We start from the raw sequence: 14,378 nt of genomic DNA, 5'->3' as shown, positions 1-14,378 counted from the left end.
GTTCGAGGCGATAAGCAACAAACTGGTCGCACATAGAACCATGACATTAACACTTACACATTACATGAGTCTTTATAATAAAGCATTGACCAAACATAATACTAAATAAGATCTCCAACAAACAAGCCAATTAGTTTTTTCCAGGACGACGACAAAAGTGACAAAGCATAGTTGGAACTCCGGTGGAAATGAGAAACCACTCATTTGCATCAATAATCTTCAATCACTGTATGGAAAAAGGAAGCAAGTAAAGGTAAAATTTAGCCAATGCAAATTTACAACATCTGACATCAAGCAGTAACATTATGTAGTAATGTTGGAGAAACACTGCTATAAAGCATATGCATAGCTATACATGTTCAGTAAAAAACAAGTACTTTAACAGTAGGAAGAGGAACAAGCTATAAAGAAGACCACACCCTATATACAAGCATGTTGGCAAATCAAATATAATTTCTTGAGCAATGATACATTTGTTGGAAATATGAGCACCTTTTTGATTAGACAAATCCACGAGTAAACAGTAAGCATGGCTAACACAGTATACAACTCATACCGATACCTAAGCATGTGAGCACGCACAATACATAGAACCAAAACATCTACGAACAACATATATACGGCTAGCACATGTACGAGCAAATAGGGGATGAACAAATCATACCCTCCGGTTGGCCAGGACAACACAGCGGCGACAACAGCATCCTCGGCGTCGTCCGTGGCCTTCTTCTTGACGACGGTGTTGTCGATTATGGTGTCGATAAGGGGAAGTAGTGGAAGAAGACGGGGACGTGGACATATCAGGAGCAGTCGTGTTGAGACGCTCCCCAAAAACCATATTGCCGCTCTCCTGGGCAGGATATTGAACAACAGATTTTCGGAGGCACCTGCTCTCCCGACCAACCGTACACGCTGTCGTCGGGATGGGATCGCCGGAAGCAGCACAAAGAGAGGAGGAGCAGATGAAGTCTAGGGTTGTGCAAGAGGGAGTGAGTGAGTTAGGGTGCACTCCACTTGCCAGCGCCTCCTTATATAGGCCGCCGGGTAGATTGGCCTGGGCTCAGGCCCACAACCAAGTCCATAAACAACCCACGGTCCAAGTCTCGGACAGTGGCATTTCCGTGAGCAGAGAGCAAGTAGTTGATGAGCGCTCCTTCAAGGGCCTCACAACGATCAGCGCCACTTGACGCGCTCTCAGATGTCCGCCACATGTCGCGCTCTAGATGCTTCCTCTAGATATTATTTTTTAATTTTTCTACACGTGTTTTCGGCTTTTTAAACGATTTTTTCCGAGTTTTCTGATGTTTCAGTTTTCCCCCGGTCTTCCTAAGCCTTTGGACCAAAAAAAATTTGCGTGAAGAAAATGTGTTTTCTTTTCTTTCTTCCGCAAGAGGCACGGTTTTACTTTTGAGAGAGACACAACCATGCCTCTCGGGAACGGAAAAAACGTGTTTTCTGTTTATTTTCTTCCGTGAAAGGCACGGTTTTGCTTTCGTGAGAGGCACGGTTTTGCTTTCGTGAGAGGCACGACCATGCCTCCCGAAAACGAAAAAAACACTTTTTTTTCTTTCGCGAGAGGCACGTTTTTGCTTTCGCCAGATGTTGGGGATATAACCCCATGATGAGGCCCGCCCTAACAGGGCCGGGTTAGGGTGACTCATAAAGGAAGCCTTAGACAGGCCTAAAAAACCAAGACATGGAGCTAGGAGGCGGCTTACAAGATGGACTGGTTAGCGGCCCAAGACCAGAAGACGGTGCGTAACCCGGAGGTGTATGCCGAAAATCCCTATTCGCCGCTCGATGCGGCAAACTGTCGGGCTACCACACAGGGGCAGCGATGCGAGCGACAAACATGGGCCAGCCCACTTTGAGTTTTACACAGGTGCGGCCAACCGGTTTTAGGAACCTTCTAGAAGGTTCTCTAAACCGTTTTTTTCATGTGTTCTTTTCTTTTCGGTTTTTTGGATTTATATTGTGTTTTATTTTTTGTTTTTTTATTTTCCTTCTTTTTCGTTTTTCCATTTTCCTTTTCATTTTTTTGTTTCTTTTTATTTTTTTTCTTGTTTATTTTTTCATTTCTATCTTTTGTTCGTTTTTTCTTTTTCTTTCCTTTTATTTTATTTTATTTTTTTGTTTTTTCTTTTCTTTCCTTTTTATACCATTTTCACTTTTCTATTCCAACATATCTCCAGAATTTTTAAAAAATGTTCACATTTTTAAAATTTTGTTCGTTCTTTCCAACATGTTCCAATTTTGAAATTTTGTTCAGAAATTCCAAAAAAGTAGACTTCTAATATTTGTTTTTAAATTTACAAAAATGTTAAAAAATTTAAAAAGTGTAGAATTTCAAATAAAAAAATGTTTGCATTTTAATTTTTGTTCACAGATTCAGAAAATGTTTGCGAGTTTCAAAAGATGTTCCGACTTCAAAATTTGTTCGGGAATTCAAATAGTGTTATGTTCATGTTTTCAAAAATTTGTTCGCAAAATAACAAATTGTTCCGAGGATCTCAAAAAATGTTCGCCTTTGAATTTTTGTGCACAAATTTGAAAAATGTTCGGGAATTTCACTTTCGAAATATGTTCACGAACAAAAAAAACCATGTTTTCATGAATTCAGAAACATTTTAGGTAATATAAAAAATGTCGCATTTTGATAAATTTGTAATTGATTTAAAAAAATTGCTTTGTTAATACATGTTCTTGTTTTGTCAAAAAATGTTCGCATTTTCATAAATTTGTTCGTCATTTTAGAAAATGTTCTCCCTTTGAAATTTGTTCTTTTTTTCAAAAAATGCTTGGGTCTCACGAAATGTTCGACTTTTATAAATTTGTTCAGAATTAGAAAATTTTCATGTTTATTTTTTTACCTTTCCTGAAAAGAAAATCATATTTGTGGCTAGCGACATGGGGCTGCCATTTTAAATTTGTTCATATACACGGGACTGCTATTTTAGAGACCTAATCAAAGTAATGACGGTGGAGTTGTGTTACCAGTTTGCCGCTGTCGTTTACTTCTGTTAGTGTTGCGTTGCCAATTTGACAGTAGAACCTGGCTGTCGCAGTGGCTAGCAACGTGCGCATCCCACTTCGCGGTTGCGTGTTCTCGAACCCCACTGCCCGCGTAAGCTGCCCAATGGCAACTTGCCGAAGAAGGCAAGGTGATGTAGATCTGGCATCGGTTACAAAGTATAAGCCGGTCCGGACTCTTGTAAGCCCAGGGCCTCAACTTATTTTAGGATAGTAGGATAGTATAACTGAGCTTAAACCCAGCCCTCTCACGCGCCCTCCATTTTTGGCCGTCCGTTTTAGAGATTAGGGCGTTTCTGGACGTTGGATGTGCTGTGTCTATCAATCTCCAATACTGTGAAGAATTCCTGGCCCAGCTGTCCTAATGGGCTGCTGCTCCAGGAGAAAAAACAGAGCCCTCTGGTTAACTGAACCGTTTCTACAGCCCAATTAGCTACCGCCCGTGGTCCAGAGTGATCTGTCCAAATCACTAATTGAGGAGTGCTCCCCATAACGATTAGTCGGGGAGCGCTCCCCGCGCGTCTAGTGTCACGCGCGGACTGCTCGTGAGACTTTTCCGAAGTGCTCTACGCGCGACACTTGTCGCGCACACGGCGTCTCCCATGATTTCCGGTTTCCAGTTTTCCTTTGTAGTTTTTCCTTTTTCTACTTTAGTCCTTATACTTTTAATGTTTTGTAATACCTTTTGATCTATTTTGAGATTTGTTTCTCTCTGGTGTGGGCGATCCATCATCGCGCACTGTTCTTTCTTTGCCGTCGTCTCCGCCCGTCGCGGCCGCTGCTCTTGTCGCGTGGTTACGGCGGCCCCTGTCCCGGCCGCCGCGCTTGTTGACTGCTCTTACGGCGGTCCTTCTTTAGCGTCAACCGCGCTTCCCTGTTCGCGATATCGCCGTTCCCTACCGGTTGCCTTCGTGGGTTCCTTGTTTCCCTTTCACGCTTCTCTTTTTGTTCCCATTATATTTCCGGGATATGGAGATTTATGAGGTAGTTACGGTTGGGGACTACCAACACTATCAGATGTCAAGTTTCAACTGGCTTTTGTGGGATTAGTTCTTGATAATCATTGTGTTCCTTGCAGTTATGGTTTGTCCTTTTTGCTGTATGCCTGGTGGCCCGTGTTCTTCTGTTGATTCTTCTGCAGATGGGTTCAGTGTGGTCCTGGATCGGCGTTGTTGGAGGCGTGTTGTAAGAATATCATTTTATAATTGTTCAATTTTTGGCACACAGGCTTATTTCTTTTGGTGCTGCCCATGCTGTTTAGGTTTATATTATGATCCTTGTTTTGATTTGTTGTGCAGTATGTTCCGTGCAGTGTTAGAGCTCATCTTGCTCGTTACATCGAGGAGTGTAGGGCTTTAGCCATAAGGAGGGGTGACGAAGATACTGATCTTGCTCTTCAGTGCAATGAGGGTCATTTGTATGGTGTTCTGTTTAGTCATGGTCGGGTGAGGAGAAAATTCCATGGTCCTTCCTGGGAACGATTGGTCAGTGATTATGGTGTTCGTCCTCATGATATAATGACCATTAGGCTTGAACATTATGGAACATGGATTGGTATTGATTTTTATCGTGTTGGTCATGGAGATGCGTTGTCTCCTTTACCGTTGGTTGGTAAGGTTTATTTTTAAGGAAGTTTTTAGCTTGTTTTATTGTACATGATGATTTTTCTGTTCCCTTGAGCCTGTGTAATTATATTTTGTAGCTCTTGATGGGTTGAGCGACTCCGAGATGAAACTTGTTGGGAGTTGTTATTACACCCGTGGTGTTTTTCTTAATTATCAGCAGATGTATTTCATGAGGTGTCAACTCTTTGATGATGACTACATACCCTGTTGTCCTTTTGTTCACAACATTGATTCCATGAATGTTAATGGTCATCATATGGTCAGATTTTTTTCCACTGTTTTTTCTTTGTTTCTGTTTATTTATTTATTTTTATTATCTCTTCTATTTATAGTTTTGATTTTTTGTTCTATTTCTAATAGCTTGATGTTTTTTGTCAGGTTATTCCTGGTATTGTTGTGAGGAGTTTGAAGGAGTTTGTGACTTTTCCTAGGAATGGCGTTTTAACCCTTGAAATTACTTTGGAATCTGGTGATGATGATACATATGTGAGAACCCCTTGCTCCTACTTCATTGGCTTGGGTAATAGAATGGTGTTCAAACAGGAAGGTTTCAGTGATTTTCTCCAGGCATCGTCTATTGAATTAAACAACTTGGTGCTGATAACTTTCAAAGAGCATGATGGGAGGCTTGTTGTTATCTTCAATCTTCTGCCGCAGTGATGTTAGTTATAGCCTTTGAACATAAATGGATTTTGTTTAAAAATCTATGCTACGGTTTAATGTTATCTAGATATATGAAACGATATGAACCTAAGTGTTCATTGCTGTTGTATGTTTGTAGAAGAGGTATGGCCGAGCATCTCTTTTAAAGATGTTTTTTGGATGGATGTTATTTAATTGGGGTCATAGTTATCAATATAGTAGAGGCACGTGTGTTGTTTACTCTGAGGCACGGCTGTGCATCTCTTTTATGTGAGGCACGTGGATTAAGCAAATGAAGGCACATAATTGAAGTGAGTTCAGGCACGATTGTGAGGAGGCATGGGTATACTGAGAGGTACGTGTGTGTAGCACCGAAGTTGTACGGGCGATCACGCGTGCCGAACACGTAGAGATACTATGGGTTTCATGCGAGAGGCACGTGTGTGTAGCACGTAGAGTTACTGTTGGTTTTATGTGAGGCACGTCGATTGAGCAAAATGGAGGCATGGAATTATAGTCAGTACATGCACGTTTGTGTGGAGGCACGGGCATATTGAGAGACGCGTCTATGCAGCACCAAAGTTGCACTGACGATCACGCGTGCGGAGCACGTAGAGTTACTGTGGGTTTCATGTGAGGCACGTTGATCAAGAAAATAGAGGCACGGAAGTGAAGTCAGTACAAGCACGGTTGTGTGGAGGCACTGTTTTGAACCCACTTACTGCTGTCAAGTTTCTAGAGGCACGGATGTACGGCAGTAGAGGCATCGGTCCAAATATTTGGTTAGAGGGGCTCGGTTGTGGATGCACAGGTTGAAGTCTCTAGGGTCACGGTTACGTGACACCACAGGCATGGATTGAGTAGACACTTAGAGAGCCACGCTTGTACATAGGTCAGTTGCACACGGTAGTGTAGTTTTGTGGCATCGTGCAGAACTGGTGTACGGAGAGGAACCTGTGTGCAATAGCAAGGATGTTCTGAATGGACAGAGCGGTGTTTGATGTGAAATGGTTGTGTTGTGCGATTTTAATTTGTTTTCAATGTGGTTAAATTAACGAAGTTCTTGTCGCTTGTGTCTGTGTACCGAATGTTCTTCTGCAATATTTATGAATTGTTCATGCCAATGTTTAATAAGCATTGTACTGAAAGTTTACAACGATATCATCACATATTCTTGTAAATGCATGATGCATCTTGTAAAGGTTGAGTATGAAAATTATAATACAATATCATGCGACATATCTCTCGTTCTATAATCATGGATACAATATATGCTTGCTCAATACTGGGACATAACTTACTAATTGCATTTAGACATGCAAAACGTAGTATGCATTTGTACATGAGCACACCACTGCGTTCAAAGTTCAAACGTAAAATAGTAATACAATACACACAACATCTTTGAGCAACAACAAACATATTTACAACATAGGTTCATACAATATAAATTATGATAATAGTAGTTCCTACTAGTTTAATGTAGACATCAATTTTCTCGCAATTCACCAACCACTGTTTCCCTTCCGGCGCTTCCAGCCGCTGGAAGATCCCTCATCTTTGTTCTTACGTGGGCAGAGTCTTTCTTTCATTGGTTGTTGGTGGAGGTGATGTAGCCCGTTCTTGATGATTAGGATTCTACGGTACAACTCGTAGCTAACATACCCATCCTTTGCCGCGTACTCAAGGTGTATCGGGGAAAGTGGCTTCCACTCCCAGAACTGGTGCTTCTCCTTTGGGAATGATTTCTTCATGTTCTTGTATGAGGGGTCGATGATGGCCGCTGCAAGGTCACCCATGGAGTCCCTTTCTCCACCACCCTTGATGCAGAATAGCCTCTGGATGTCGACGTGGTGCTCGTCTGGAATTTTGATCCATGCACGAGCAAGCATGGTCTTGTCGTTCCTGGTGTCGACGCTAGTGAAAGTTACCGCTTTCCATTGCAGGAAGTCAACTAACGCCTGGGAGCGCTCGGATCTACAGTAGTGGTATACAAGGACATGCTCGCACATGGAAAGTTGGACGACGGCGATCCCTTGTCGTATGTAACTGCTCTTACGTGTGTACTCGAGGTCGAGGCCGACGAACTTGTTCTTCTCCTCCTTTAGCCATTCCTCGTACCTTTTGATGATCCACTCCATGGTCCTTGGGTCGTTGGTGTACACCACCTCCAGCACGGTTGTACCGTGGGTATTGATGTGTTCGGTGAGTGTTGTTAGTTTCCCGTCGTCCATGGCTGGAGGTGTGCGGTGGTGAACTGCGGCCCACGAGAAACTTTCGAGGAAGAGGATGCAAATGGAGTCGGAAAAGTGAAAGGGATATTTTGTCGTGCAAAAAAGGAAACCGCCAAATAGCAGTTGCTAGTCACCCGGCGGTTCCAGGCGTAGATTTTCGGAAATAGGCGAGCGCTCCTCAATTAGTGATTTCGTTTGTTTTATCTATTTTTGTTATTAAAGAATTTCACTTATCTTGTTCATTGAATTTTTTATTCGTTGCGTGCTGCGTGCGTGATCCATATGTGTGTATTCCATCTTTGGCTGTGAAAGTAGTCATGTAAATGGTAGAACACTCAGCAGATGCATGGTCGTGCCTTTGTTGTGAAAACGTTTTTTTTTCAATCAACAATCTTCCTTGGTTCGGGAGGCACTATTGTTATGTTATTCTGTGCACAAGTGTGTGTTTAGGAAAAGTTGAAGTAAATATAGTTTGGACTTGAAAACAGAGTCCTGTTTGGTTTTAAATTGAGATATGTTTCACTAGATGGTTTGAATAAGTTTGATGACATGGCATTGCTATAGGTTTTTAATCAAAAACTGATTCTTGTTTGTTTGATTTTTGAAAATGATTCTTTCTGTTTTTTGGTTTTTTGAATTATGGTTTTTTCGCATGAATCATTCCGATAGTTCAAACAGTATTTGTTGCAAAGGATCATTCCGATGGTTGAAACAACAAGTTGAGTGTCCGTAAGAGCTACATAAATTGCAAAATATCATTCCGATAGTTCAAGCAAGCACATGGTCCATAATAGTTACATTACTCTACCATCCTAACTAGCAAACTTATAGTAACCAGTGTTTTGCTGCTGGAGACATCATCATGAAATGAGCGCTGGCATCCTAGGAGATACACTGCTTGCTTACATTTTAGGTGCTGGTTCTGACGGAATCTACAGAATGCGCTGAATGATGATGGACACAGAACGATCATGGCGCTCTTTGAAAGTGATTAGAACAATGTTCTTTTCAACAAAGGATGTAGCTGATATGAAGTCTCTGAAAGAAGACTTTTCTATTACCATCCTGCCGTCATTTTTGGAGATGTAGTACGACAAAGGAGTGATGACATGGGTAGGTTCATCAGGAGCTTCAAGGGTCGCCCTGCCATTGGTTGGCATGTCCACCCATCTCTTCAGTGTCGAGACAACGCTCCTCAGAATTTTCTATAAGAAATCAAAATTAAAACCGTTGATTTGTCACTTGGACAATAAATAAAAGAATGGCTGAATACGATGAGTGCGCAAACATTGAGAAATTCCATATTGAAAGTAATATAATTCCTGGCATGTTTAGGTTTGTGTGTAAACAGATAAAACAACATATTAAGAGAACAACCAAAGTTTTGTTGTTTTAGGTTTGAATAAATAGGTTGTTTATAATTTTACATATGAGCAAAATACGTTTGGTATTTTAACAAGGACAGTTGTAACCAACCATGACGCAGTCTTTGGTGTTAGTGGGAGTCAATACGTGGACAAATGGACGACAACGGATGAAAGTATCTCCGAAAAGGCGTTGTAGAAAGAATCGTGTCTCGTCGTAGGTAAGCTCAATATCCTTAGAGTAGACGCAGCAGTGAACATGGTCGAAACCGTCAGAAGAAATATCGTCGAGAGCTAGAAAAAGAAAAAGATTTTAAAGTTAGATAAAGTTATTTTCAACACGGGGTTAATATTATTCAGCTCAATTCATGCATATAAAATTACAGTGAAAGAAGATAAGTTTGTAATATAAAATACCTACCAATGTGGGGTAATGGAAGCAGCCTTTTGTCATCCCGATATGTTTGTAATTCGAGATTAAGACCCTCGTCTGGTAGTTCAAATTCTATGTGGTCTCCAGCACGAAGTTCATAATCAGCCGGAAAGATATTCTACTCACCACCACAGAACTTTGTGTAGTTCGCCCTATGCTTAAACAAAGCATTGTAAGACTTTCCTTCATGTGTAAGAAGGGCTGGCTCTACCTGCCGTTTACGCAATTTTCTTGCTTCTTTCTTCCTCTCTTTAATGTATTCAGCGAGAAAAGCTCTGACATTACAAGGTACATACTGGAAAAAATAGTGCAAATAACAACCTGTAAGTATAAATTTGAACTCACGTATTATTAATGTTAAAAGTTTTCTTAAATTGGATATGAATATTTTATAAGAATTACAGATTTTTGGCATATGTTGACTAATTTTAATCAGAACTGAAGATGCACTATAGTAATCAAGGTATGGGCAGGCAAACTAATGGAAAATGAGAACACAAGATAGGTGCGAAGAAGTGACAGGAGGGGAACCTAGTGTAGGTGCAAAGGGGTATGAGTAACAGCGACAATTTCTACTATGTTGTAAGCAACTAATACGTTAGTAATGCTTACTAACCATGCGGCTCCAGCAATTTTCATCAAGAATAACCTCAAAGTGCTGGAGAACTTCAGGGTGTGGTTCGCAAGGGCCGCCTGGTTGGCGGCAGGTAGGGAAAATCATACCTAAATAATTCAGAACAACTGTGTTAAGAAAACAAGAATATCGTAACAATTTAAAACAAGCTTAAATGTTGAAGGTAGACAACGACTAACTTCAGCTACGTTAGCCGTATTAAAAATATCCGTACAAAGGCAGACAACAACTACAAATTTACCAGAAATCTTCTCATCTAGTCCTTCCAGAAAAGCAGTATGACAGAGTTTAGATCACTTGTTTAGATTTTCAAATGGTTTTTTTATTGCTTTAGAGAATGAAGTCGCTATGCCGGATCTGATGCTTCAATAACTATCAAATGAAAAACCTAAACATAAAATAGTAATAATTTAAATATCTTTTTCAAAACATAGATACGGATCAGAGCATGCTGCTTACGCATATGCTTTTTACCTGGGAGAGAAGAAGAACGGGCGTCGACGAACGGAGATTGGGGTATGGGAAGCTTAGGGAAAGTTCCCATGGCCAACAAATCTACGAGAGAAGCACGGCTTAGAAGTTAATCGAGAGATCCAATACAAACTCTACAATAACTTGTTTGAAATGAGACTGTGTGCAAGGAAGAAGCACGAACCCTAGAAGTAGGCGGACGGATAAGACATATGGGTTGTGATGGGAAGCTTATGGCAAGCACCCACGGCCAGCAATCTACGAGAGAAGCACGGCTTAGAAATTAATCAATAGACCCAATAAAAACTCTACAATAACTTGTTTGAAATCAGATTGTGTGCGGGGAAGAAGAACGAACCCTAGGCTAGAAGTAGGGGACGGAGAAGGCAAGTGAGTTGTGATGTGGCTGAGGGAGTCGGAGCTTATTTAAATATAAAGCAGTCTTGAGAGAGCAAGAGTAGTAATGAGTGCTTCTTGTTTTATTTTTTATCCTGCGAAATGGAATGAATGCTGGTTTGTGGATAGTGTGCGTGCATTCCGAGGTGTTATGGGGATGCGAGACGTTTGACTCATCCAGCTGCCTCTCACTGTAGTTGTATAGCTATCCTGCTTCCTAGCGGAGTCTTCTACGTGCCTATCCTGCCTCACATACTTTTTGTGAGGCACGGTTATATATACTGAAAAGCATGTTGTGCTTCTATGTTTTTTTAATCACATGTTTAATCAGATATGGTTGGGTGTGTCTTTAGGAGAGTATCGGTGATGATGTTATTAGATGCACCGTCGTTGTAACAGGAGAGGCATGGTCGATATGTCGGGGGATGCAAATTGACGGGAGGCATGATGGTTCCTAATGAGAGGCACATTTTCATCTGAAATCGAGTCACGGTTTGTGACTGTGGTATTGCAATTTTTTTCAGGCAGTCGTTGACCCAGGGGAGCCACTATTTTGATGTACGCTGGCTTCAGGCGGGAATATGTATGATAGCCCACGGTTATATGTATGTCAGAAGCATGGACGCGCTTTTGTTTTGTCAATGTTTCTGGTCCGTTGATGTCACTGAGGTTTGTCTTTAACCAAAGTGGAGGCATGCGTGTGGCTTTTGTTCTGGCCGAACCGTGCTTCTATTTTTGTTCACTCCCAGTGTAGTATTTGTACGACAAGGTCATCTCGTTTGCCTCTTCGCATTGTTCTCTCGGTCAAAAGATGTGCTGGTGACCGATGGGATGACTATTTATTGTTAGTATTTATTGTGCCAGATACCGTTCTAGAGTTGACCTAGAGGCTCCTCGATTACAGCGTGGCAGTCGTGACTTTTGAAGTGCATGGTTTCATGAGCTGCAGAAGCACAATCATCCATTGGTGCAGTTAAATGGGCGCATGGTAACTGAGTCGTCTCTCCCCAAGGTTAAGTAGTGGTCTATTCTTGGAGGTCATCGCATCTTATTCTCTCCAGAGAAGTGCAGGTAGCTCCCATCATCCTCGCCTCGTACGAGAAGCACAGTCAAACTCCATTGTCGTCTCACCCTTGGTTCCATGGACGACTTCAGGAACACTACTGAGCGTCTCTTTATAGATGCTGATGGTAATACCAAGCTCGAGGTGTTGTACACCAACGAGCCCTACAAGGTGGAGGAGATTCTTACTCTCTATGAGGAATGGCTGCGTGAGGACAGGTACAAGTTTGTTGGTCTTGATCTGGAGTACACACGAGAGGATTATTTTGATCGTAGTACAAAAGTCGCCATTATGCAAATGGCGATGCGCAAGCATGTTCTTGTCTATCACTTGTGCAAGGCCAGGACGGAGTGCGCTGCCCTGAAGGATTTCCTTCGGAATAAAGGTATAATTTTCGCTAGTGTCGACGTCAGGAATGATAGGGATGTTCTCGCAAACAGTTACCTCAAAATCCCAAGAGAGTGTCACATCGACCTTCAAGAGGAGCTCATGATCAAAGGAGGCAATCTAAGGGATTCCATGGCAGATTTGGCAGGAGCCGTCATAAACAAATCTTACTTGAGTATGAAGTCGTCTTTTCCACAAGGTCTGCATGACTACTAGGAATGGAAGCCGCTTTCCCTTGAACACCTCAAATATGCGGCAATTGTAAGTGAAAATTTTGTTTTTTATGATTTTCTTTCTTTATATTTTTGTTTTATTGAGACAATAGTACCTTTTCCCCTTTACGTATATCTTCATCTCATCCGCCTTTTATTTTAGGAGGGGTATGTCAGCTACGAGCTCTACCGCTGAGTTCTGTCTATGATGGACATGATGCATCCTCGTTGTCTTCCTGACCCCGGACGCCGTTGATGCTTCTGAGCAGAACTCCAACTGAGTAGAATGGTCACGGTGGTCTAAGAAGAATGGCTCCTGGAAGACTTTCATTTATTTTTTTGTATAATTAATGAGTACTTTTAGTTCAAACCTATGGAGTACCGTCTCATGTTATGTGAATATAACTTCTTATGTTTTTTCATGTTACAAGTTCATTGTTGACGTTTGCGCGAGTTCATGTACATTTAGAGAACCTGTTGAAGTGGCGCATATGTATTGTTTGGGAGAAGCGCGCTTTGTGTTTGGCTTATATTCAGTGCCGTTTGTTTGTGTTTGTATTGTTGTCTTTTACACGTTCGCACAAGAGAGGCACGTCTACTAACGTACAAGGCAACATTTTAGTTTCCTGTCTTTGTGTGCTTTAGGACCGTGCCTCGAGAATCCGTACATCCGTGTCTGTTCAGGCTTCACTTCCGTGGCTTATTTCCGTCTATGCATGTACCTCACGTGACACACGCCATGTCTGTAACGTGCTGGTTTCACACGGCAGTTCCTCTTGACACTACACAACCGTGCCTTTGTCATCACTCTTTTGTGCATCCAGGTGGTTTGTACCCGTGCCTCGAGAACTATGAGAAGCCGCAATTCCGTGCCTATATACGCTTTAATTCTGTGTCTCCTGTACGTGCATTTGCGTGTCTCAGGCGTCATGCTGGCTGTGACTCTACGTGCCTCTGGTGCCAGACGCCCGTCCGTGAGGGGATGCATATATATTGTTTGGGAGAAGCGTGTTTTTTGTTTGGCTTATATTCACCGCCGTTTGTTTGTGTTTGTATTGTTGTGTTTTACACATTCGCACAAGAGAGGCACATCTGGTAATGTACGAGGCAACATTTTCAATTTCTTGTCTTTGTGTTCTTCAGGACCGTGCCTCTAGAAGCCCGGCATCCGTGTCCGTGGAGGCTTCACTTCCGTGGCTTCTTTTCTGCTATTCATGTACCTCACGTGACATACGCGATGTCTCTATGTGGTGGTGTCACACGGCAGTTTCTCTTCAGACTACACAACCGTGCCTCTGCCACCACTCTTTTGTGCATCCAGGTGGTTTGTACCCGTGCCTCGAGAACGTCAATTCCAAAGCCGTACCTGTGCGCCAAAAGCCGCAATTCCGTGCCTGTATACGCTTCAGTTCTGTGTGTCCTGTACCTGCATTCGCTTGTCTCAGGAGACACGCCGGCTGTGACTCTACGTGCCTGTGGTGCCAGACGCCCGTCCGTGAGGGGATGCGGTGGTTGTGACTCGTCGTGCCTGTGCTTCTACACGCCCGTGCCTCTGGACACTTTAAAACTGTTGCTCTTTCACTTCTCCCGTTGATTCGCTGCTTGTATTTGATGTATCTCACGTGATACACGTCACGATTCTATGTGTCTGCGGTGTTACATGGCTGTCCCTCTTGAGAGTTTGCAACCGTGCCTCTCAAACAGAGTGTTCTTACCCATGCCTCTGCCACCTCTCTTTTTTGCATCCAGAGGATTTGTACCTGTGCCTTGAGAATGCCAATTCGAAAACCGTGCTTGTGCGTCGGAGAAACTACAATTCCATGTCTGTACGCAGAGGGTGTGTAGCCGTGGCTCGAGAACGTCAATTGCAATGCCGTATTCATGCCT

The 14,378-nt window shown here is 42.3% G+C and overlaps 3 protein-coding genes across 3 annotated transcripts; 2 read left to right on the top strand and 1 right to left on the bottom strand.

The window, feature by feature from the left end:
- Window positions 1-4,110: 4,110 nt before the first annotated feature.
- LOC147971504 (uncharacterized) lies at window positions 4,111-5,315 on the top strand. The gene is made up of 4 exons (XM_087524002.1): window positions 4,111-4,215; window positions 4,329-4,641; window positions 4,733-4,914; window positions 5,034-5,315. The coding sequence occupies exons 1-4, from the start codon at window positions 4,111-4,113 to the stop codon at window positions 5,313-5,315; spliced, it is 882 nt and encodes a 293-aa protein (XP_087380128.1).
- Window positions 5,316-6,802: 1,487 nt separating this feature from the next.
- On the bottom strand, window positions 6,803-7,531 carry LOC147971503 (uncharacterized). The gene has a single exon (XM_087524001.1). It carries the CDS (start codon window positions 7,529-7,531, stop codon window positions 6,803-6,805), a length of 729 nt encoding a protein of 242 aa, XP_087380127.1.
- Window positions 7,532-11,970: 4,439 nt separating this feature from the next.
- LOC147971502 (uncharacterized) lies at window positions 11,971-12,495 on the top strand. Its single transcript, XM_087524000.1, has one exon. It carries the CDS (start codon window positions 11,971-11,973, stop codon window positions 12,493-12,495), a length of 525 nt encoding a protein of 174 aa, XP_087380126.1.
- The last annotated feature ends 1,883 nt before the right edge of the window (window positions 12,496-14,378 follow it).

This window comes from Triticum urartu, chromosome 5A, assembly GCF_056163025.1.
Source record: "Triticum urartu cultivar PI428250 chromosome 5A, HENAU_Tu73, whole genome shotgun sequence".
Lineage (NCBI taxonomy): Eukaryota > Viridiplantae > Streptophyta > Magnoliopsida > Poales > Poaceae > Triticum > Triticum urartu.
This window is presented reverse-complemented; position numbering and strand designations above follow the sequence as displayed.